The sequence below is a fragment of the Globicephala melas genome, chromosome 12, assembly GCF_963455315.2.
Source record: "Globicephala melas chromosome 12, mGloMel1.2, whole genome shotgun sequence".
Taxonomy (NCBI): Eukaryota; Metazoa; Chordata; class Mammalia; order Artiodactyla; family Delphinidae; genus Globicephala; species Globicephala melas.
The window spans coordinates 43,867,618-43,876,239 of NC_083325.1; the positions used below are offsets into that span (position 1 = coordinate 43,867,618).

Genomic DNA, 8,622 nt, shown 5'->3' on the forward strand with positions numbered 1-8,622 from the left:
TGGGTTTCTAAATACTTGATATTTTTAGGAAAAATTGCTGAGCCCCTTTTCTGTGCAAGGCACAGCAAGAAAGATATACTCAGTAGAAGTTGGCCCCCAAATGAGCAACAAGATGTAGACAAAAATAACGTAGTATTAGATGGGAGCTTAGAAATTGTGGAGATACTAATTCTAGCACTTTAAGATGCAAAAACTGAGGTCCAAAAGATTAAGTGACTGATTGAGCTATGATTAGAATTCAGGATTCTTGATTGTCAACCTGGTCCTTTTTTTATACCACATTTCTTTCCAAGACTGTTCTCTGATAAATTTTTTTTCCTGGTACTATGTTTAGGTAGTTTTCCTTTGTTTTCTGCGATGCTGAGTATGATTTTTTTTTTTTCTTTTTTGGATTGGAGATAGTAATGTTGAATTCATTGAGGGCTTTGGAAGGATTGGAAAAAGAAGAGTTGATTGGCAAATATAGACATTAGCTAGTCCCAGTTTCTAGTTGATGTATCATATTAGGATGTTGAGACACAGTTTTTCATTTTTGCTTTCAGATGACCTGCTGCAGCTAATAAAGTTATGTCCCCACACTGAATTAATTCAGTGTCTCACTAAAGAATGGAATGGGAAACCACCATATTTATCTTTTGGTCTTGCTGTACTTCACCTGTTCTCTGTAGATATGAAAAAAGTTGGCATTAAGCTACTTCAAGAAATAAATAAAGATGGGAAAGGTAAGTGAAGTAAAATTTTGTAGTGAAAGAAATAGTAGTGGGTTATTTAGGGAAAGGTTCAAGATTATTATGTTTGAGTTAACTCTATCTTCCTAAGAGTTTATTCTTGGCAAGAGTTAACTTTAGGTGTTTATAAATGTAAAGATTACCATGTTAATAATAATCTGTTGGCAGTAGTATGTATTTGTTGAGAGAATTAGAATGAAGAGAGACTCTTTCTGAAGCTTGAGGGTAACATCATAATAATTATAATAGCTATGACTACTGTAAACTCTTTATATATATTAACATGTGTATATTTAATAATTTATATATATTTTTAAAAATGTTATTTAGATAAACTTTATGTTTTTTATTCCTAAACCAAATATATATGAAAATATTATTTACATATATTATTTACTCTGAACCTCACTCTGGAGTGGGATCAGGAATAACTAATTAGATCTCACTTTTTTCTTTCCTTTCTCTAATTTAATATAGAAACTTGAGCAGACAGATTGATTTTAAATTATCATATGGGGCCAAAGAAAGAATAGTAAATTACATGAAAACATAGTTGGGAAGATAATTTAGAAATTATCATTACAGATATCAACTAAAATATTTTATTTGATAGAAAAATAGTAATCATGGTAGAAATAAAATGATAGTGATTACAATAACCTGAATAGAGATCCTCTTTCATCAAGTATTATAAGTAATGCAGGTAGTAGATAAACGAGTTCCATAAATAGTTCCAAAGAGGGTCACTATAATTGATTTTCAAAAGTAAATAATATCATTAGTTTTCTTTAATAAACAAGATCCTTCTTTTATTTCCTTTAGAAAAATATTTGTTAAAGCAGGCCCATCATTAAGAGGTCTCTGTCTAGAGATAGGATGGAGGTTTTGCCAAAGTTTTTTAAACCCTTAGGTTAGCACTATAGGGCATTTATAAAAGTGTTTGAAGGATCATGAAAACTTGACCATCAGATTTGTTTGATAGTTCCTAGTGGTACCTTATAGACTGTGAATAAGGCTGAGCCCACATTCTTCACTTTCTGAGCTCCCTTCCTTTCAGCCTTCAGCATCTGCTGACCTTACCAAGAAGGAGGTGAGTGGAGGAATAGGTAATGTGAGAAATGGTGGAGAGTTGAATTGAGGCATGAAAAGTTTAATGAAGAAGGAGGAGGAGAAGGAACTAACACTTCAGTACTTACTATGAGCTCGACTAGGCACTCCACGTTACACTTAAAGGAATCAGGTCTAATAGTAATGGAGTTGAAATGATATCTCTTTATTTTTGAAGAATTGCTAAGTATGGATTATCAAATAAGTGCTATATTATAATATTGTATTTTTATTTCCTCAGATGCAGTTGAACATCTTATGATAAATGATCCATTTTGCTCCCTAGAAGAGTGGCAAGAATTAGCAAATATATGTTTACAGAATGGCTTTGGCAAATTATCTAATGACATCATGTCTGTTCTTCGATCTCAAGCTGGGGTTACAGAAATTTCTGAAGAGGATGATAAAGTCAACTTGATGCAGCATGTTTTTTCGTAGTTCTACATCTTAACCAGTTGAGGGAGCCTGTACAACATTTTATATATATCAGTTAGGCAAACTGATTTTGGTATAACTAACTTATAAATAAATCTGGAGTATGAAGTTCTCAGAAATATATCATGCTTCTTTATGATGACGTTTAGATTTGTCCTTGAAATATTTACACCATTGCTTCCTTTTTTTATATGGTCATTTTGTATATTGAATCTTTCTAAAATTCCTATGTACTTTATTTTTTCTTTTTTAAAATTTTTATTTTTTATTTAATTTTAATTTTATTTTGGAGTATAGTTGATTTACAATATTATGTTTCAGATGTACAGCAAAGTGATTCAGTTATGCACATATTGGATTGGCCAAAAAGTTCATTCGGTTTTAAGTAAAACTAAAAGGCATTTTTCATTTTCGTCAAGAACTTTGTTGAACAATGTATTCATTAACTGAATGAACTTTTTGGCCAACCCAATACACATATCCATTCTTTTCCCATATAGGTTATTACAGAATATTGAGTAGAGTTCCCTGTACTATATAGTATGTTCTTGTTGATTATCTATTTTATTTTATTTTATTTATTTTATTTATTTATTTTTGGCTGCACTGGGTCTTTGTTACTGCCTGTGGGGTTTCTCTCGTTGTGGCGAGTGGGGGTTACTCTTCATTGCGGTGCGTGGGCTTCTTACTGCGGTGGCTTCTCCTGTTGTGGAGCACGGGCTCTAGGCACGCGGGCTTCAGTAGTTGCAGCACGCAGGCTCAGTAGTTGTGTTTCACGGGCTCTAGCGCACAGGCTCAGTAGTTGTGGCGCACTGGCTTAGTTGCTCCGCGGCATGTGGGATCTTCCCGGGCCAGGGATTGAACCCGTGTCCCCTGCATTGGCAGGCAGATTCTTAACCACTGCGCTACCAGGGAAGCCCCTGGTTATCTATTTTATATATAATAGTGTGTATATGCTACTCCTAATTTATCCCTCCTGTATATTGAATCTTGATAAAATCTAAGAATGTAAGTGTATAAATCTCAGTTTAGGCATTTCTATCTAAGTGCATAAGTTAATGTCTAAATATATTCCTTTCTGGTGATCTAATTTAATAGCAAGAACTGAGGAAGGTGTGAGTAGTATCTGTCAGACTGATTTCCCAAATATCAAATGCTATAAGTCTGACTTGTAACAAGTAAGGCAGGATGCCATTTCAAGGTTTTCACTGGCAAAAACCTAGAGTATAATAATTTTGTACTACTGACTCAAAGATGTGCTCCATGCTTTGGTATATATAAATGGCAAATGTTAAGCTTCTGCTATAAAACTTGGGAATTTCAGCATGTTCTTATCTAGAGAGAGAATAGCCAAATTTTGCAAAGAAGTAGTAGTTCTACATCTTAGACCCAGGATACCTGTAGGCATGGAATATGTCATACGAAGTGGTTTTAGATGATTTCAAGTGTCTGAGTAAGTATTTGATTGAAAACTCAGAGTTCTGTGTCATGGACAGGTGTGATATTCAAAATATTTAATGATCAGCATGGCATAGGCACCAATCAAACAACAGATACCCAACTAATCAGAACAGCTTTCAGCCCTTATGCCATACCAGAATGTCAGCCTTGATCATGGAACATGGTAAAAGTGAGCTGCTGTTAGATAGAATAAAAGAGCATAAGTTTTCCCCTCCTAATTTTAAACTGAATGTATATATGTTATTTTATAGTGGAAAGAATGTAAACTTGGAATCGGACAGCTTCATATTCAAGTTCAAATTCTTCTTCTTACTCTTTGTAAAATATGGGCAGTAATATCTCCCCAAAAGGTTTAGTGATATGTATGTGCAATATAAATATATTACATAGTGGAAGAACTTAATAGAAGATAACCCTTATTTCAATGTAATAGGTCCCAGAAACACATATTCCTCTACTTGGTTTATACTTCCCAAATCCCACATATCTATGCATTTGTACTTGTATAATTATCCCTCTTTGGAGTATTTGATATAACATACCTTATTGCCTATATTAAGCTATCTGTTTCCACTAATATTTGGGCTGCTGGGCTTATCTTACAAATCCAGAAGAATACTGGCTGAGTTCTCAATTTTTCTGTATCTTGGTAACCACAGTACTGGATAGCTATAATTCAGTTTTCTAAAATGTAATTTTTTTCTTTTAATGCTCACAACGAGCTTTATTTTATAAAGAAAATATCAAAGTCTTCAAGGGCCTGCGCACAGCTCCCACTGCAAGTGCACGTGGAAACAAGGTGCTCCCTCGCACAGCTTTTGGTGATGTCCAGCTACAAACCATTCTTAGTGCCCACTGTTCTGAGCACTTAAAATGTAATATTTTTTAAAAGTAATACCTATGTACAATTTTAAAAGCAATTTAAATTGCAGTTTAGTTATAAAAGGCTTATAATAACTAATAATATTTTTATTTCTGACCTTCATATTAGCTATGATTTTTTTAAATTAATTAGTTTAGTTTTTGGCTGCATTGGGTCTTCTTTGCTGCACATGGACTTTCTCTAGTTGCGGTGAGCGAGGGCTACTCTTCGTTGCGGTGCGCAGGCTTCTCATTGCAGTGGCTTCTCTTGTTGCAGAGCACGGGCTCTAGGCATGTGGGCTTCAGTAGCTGTGGCTCGTCAGCTCTAGAGCGCAGGCTCAGTAGTTGTGGCGCATGGACTTAGTTGCTCCGCAGCATGTGGGATCTTCCCAGACCAGGGATTGAACCTGTGTCCCCTGCATTGGCAGGCAGATTCTTAACCACTGCGCCACCAGGGAAGTCCTTAGCTATGATTTTTGAAAAGAAAATATGAAGGATGGAAAAAAGGAAGGGAAGGAGAGGGTATTTCAGCAGCACTGATTCTTTATGTACCAATGGCTTAACACCCTTTTTTCTTTGAGACTTGTATGATTGATAGAAAGCTACTATGTATCCGTTGACAGAACTTGGAAAAAAAATGTGTTCATGAAAGCCAAGAGAATGAATTAGGTACAGAAATCTGGAAAAAGCTTGAAACAGAAGCTGTTGTTGTTGTTACTGCTAATTTTGCTTTGGTTTTAAAATGTTTTTTCCTCCACTCATTATTCTTCTTCTTTGTTAGCAGTACCTTTGGCAGTTTACCCAAGGAAAGTGAAATTTGTCAAGTGAATCTAAAGTAAAATGCCTGGAGATGGAGTTGGGAGGAAGAGCAAGAATATAAAGTCAAGTGGGGGAAGGAGAAATAGTTGAGTTGTGAGCTGTACAGGGCTTGGAAGTTGTGAGAACCTCCCTATAAGCTGCACTGAAAGAGGTATAACATGAGCCTCGTGGCATAGGAGCCTGTGCTAGACCAGCTCTACCACGATCTATTTTTGTGTCCTTTTCCTCATGAATTTATTTTGGCTAGATAATTCCATTTGTCATTCACAACTCAAAAATTCAGTAGTTCCACAGATGATTTCCCAGTGCTTTTTCACCTTCTGCCTAAATTGTAAATACCAGGATTCAACACCAGCATCAGCAACATATTGTGGGGACTTCCCTCGCGGTCCCGTGGTTAAGACCCTGCGCTTCCCTGGTCAGGGAACTAAGATCCCACATGCTGCACAGTGCGGCCAAAACAAAAACAAACCCAGCATGTTCTGGATACCTGTTTTGTGTATGGTCTCTGCTATCAAGATTACAGCTTCAGTGGGAAGAGACAGAATATTGTAAAAATAACTAAAAATAATTCCTTAGTATTATCTAATATCCAGTCTGTATTCACATTTCACAAATTGCTTAAACATGCCTTTTTACAGTTGAGTTGTTCCAGTTAGGAGCTAAACAAGGTCCATGTATTCTCTTTGGTTGTTGTGTCTCTGCATATAGGGTATTCTTCCTCTCTTTTTCTCTCTCTTGCCATTGACTGACTGGACTGGCTTGGTTGTTACTGGGAATGTTCCACATTTTAGATTTGTCTGATTGCTTCCTTATGGTATTATTTAACTTGTTTTTCTTTTTCCCATATTTCCTGTAAATGGAAGCTAGCTGTAAAAACTTAACTAGATTTAGTTTCAACTATTTTGGCAAGGATGCTTCATAGGTGATGCTGAGTATTTCACATTTCATCATATTATCATGCACTAAATAGTTGTCTCATGTCATTGCTTTTTGAGATAACATCCAAAGTCCTTAACATGGCCTAACAAATTCTGCATAGTCTGAATTCCAGCTGATCTCCAGACTCATCTCCTACCGTATTACACATTATTTTGAGCCAGACACTTGTATTTTTTCTGTTCCTCTTGTAAGGGGCTTGAAAATATGCTGTTTCTTTTACCTGGAAGGCTCATCCCTTTCTTTTTACCTAGTTAATAATTTCTTTTACTTCAGGCTTTAGCTTGGTTAAAAATTCCTCAGGGAAACCTTTTATGACTTCCTTAATTATGCTACATTTCTTTTTTCTAGGCTGTCCTTTATTGCTATTATCATGGTTACAGTCAGGGACAGTACTTTTTATTGATGGCAAGGACAGCACATTTTGAGGGTGTGGAAAATGGGGGAAGGTTACTCTGTTAGTTTTCTAGGGCTGCTGAAACAAAGTACCACAAACTGAATGGCTTAACCACACAAATTTGTCTCAGTTCTGGAGGCCAGAAGTCTGATATAAGGTGTTGGCAACGTTGGTTCCTTTGGAAGACTGTAAGGGAATAATTGGCTTCAGACCTTTGCCTCTCTCCTTGGCTTATAGGTGACCACCTTCTCTATATCTCTTATGTCATCTTCCCTCTATGTGCTCTATGTGTGTCCATATTTCCTCTTATATGTATGCCAGTCATATTGAATTAGGACCCACCCTAATGAACTCATTTTAACTCTAAAGACCCTATCTCCAAATAAGGTCACATCTTGAGGTACTGGGGATTAGGGCTGCAACTTATGAATTTTGGGAGGGCACATACAATTCAACCCATAACAGTTACCATTATATCACCAAAATCAAACACAGTATTGGGTACAAAGTAAGTTGCAATAAGCAGGTCAATGAATAAATACCAAGTTGGACCTGGAATCTTTCATATTTAATGCCAATCTTGCGAATTAGCTTTACTCTAGCTTTATTTTGTTGGTAAATTTTATTGATATATACATATACACAATAATAAATTCTGAAAATTGAACAAGTTATAACTGTGCAGCTCAATAATTTTTCACAAAGTCAACACATTTATGTAACCAACTCCCAGATGAAGAAATAACACCCCTGGAATGCTAGAAGCCCCCTTTCAGTCATTATTATCCCCCTCCCAGAGATAGCCACTATCCTGACTTCTCATACCTTAGATGAGTTTTGCCTGAGTTTGAATTTTAGATAAATGAAATCATAATGTATTTATTTTTGTGTGTTTGGTTCTTTATTATTTTTGTGGTATTCATCCATGTCATGTGCAGTTGTTTATTCTCATCACTATTTATTATTCCATTGTGTAAGTATACCACAGTTCTACCATAGATGGACATCTACGTTTCCAGCGTAGCACATACACATAGTGCTTTCATGAATATTTTTGTACATGTCTTGTTCATGAACATATATGTGCATTTCTGTTGGATTCCTGCTTTATTTTTTAGGTTGTATGTTGATGGGTATTAGGTCATACTAGTAGCTATAATTTTCAGGGTCAACACTGCATTAATGTTTGATTTATGACATTGTTCTCTGACAGCTGTAATGAAATAGCTATAATAGAAATTCTCCATTGGGTTAGAAATATCCAAAACTTGTCATATTTTTCTAAACCCATGGCTTTAAAATAGATTTTATTATTTTAAGCAGTTGTAGGTTCACAGCAATATTGAGCAGAACATACAGAGATTTCCCATATACCCCCTGTCCTCACATATGCATAGCGTCCCCTGTTATCAATACCCGCCCCGCTCCGAGTGGTGCATTTGTTACAATGAATGAGCCTACAGTGACACATCATTATCACGCAATGTCCATAGTTTACATTAGGCTTCACCCTTGGTGTTGTACATACTGTGGGTTTGGACAAATTTATAATGACATGTATCCACCATTATAGTATCATACACAATAGTTTCACTGCCGTAAAAGTCCTCTGTGTTTTACCTATTCATCTCCCATGGCTTTTTTTTTTAAATTTATTTGTTTATTTATTTTTTGGCTGCATTGGGTCTTCGTTGCTGTGCGCGGGCTTTCTCTAGTTGCATTGAGCGGGGGCTACTCTTTGTTGTGGTGTGCTGGCTTCTCATTGCAGTGGCTTCTCTTGTTGTGGAGCACAGGCTCTAGGCTTGTGGGCTTCAGTAGTTGTGGCACGTGGTCTCAGTAGTTGTGGCTTGCAGGCTCTAGAACACAGGCTCAGTA

The 8,622-nt window shown here is 36.2% G+C and overlaps 1 protein-coding gene across 2 annotated transcripts in view; it reads left to right on the top strand.

Annotated features, from left to right (window-relative positions):
* The window catches only part of CLHC1 (clathrin heavy chain linker domain containing 1), a 40,036-nt gene extending 37,647 nt beyond the window's left edge, over positions 1-2,389 (top strand). For both annotated transcript variants that reach the window (XM_030877229.2, XM_070046850.1), the window contains 2 exons: positions 543-722; positions 2,077-2,389. In XM_030877229.2, coding sequence (XP_030733089.1) covers positions 543-722; positions 2,077-2,273 — 377 coding nt within the window. In that variant the 3' untranslated portion in view covers positions 2,274-2,389. The remainder of the gene's footprint in view (positions 1-542; positions 723-2,076) is intronic.
* The last annotated feature ends 6,233 nt before the right edge of the window (positions 2,390-8,622 follow it).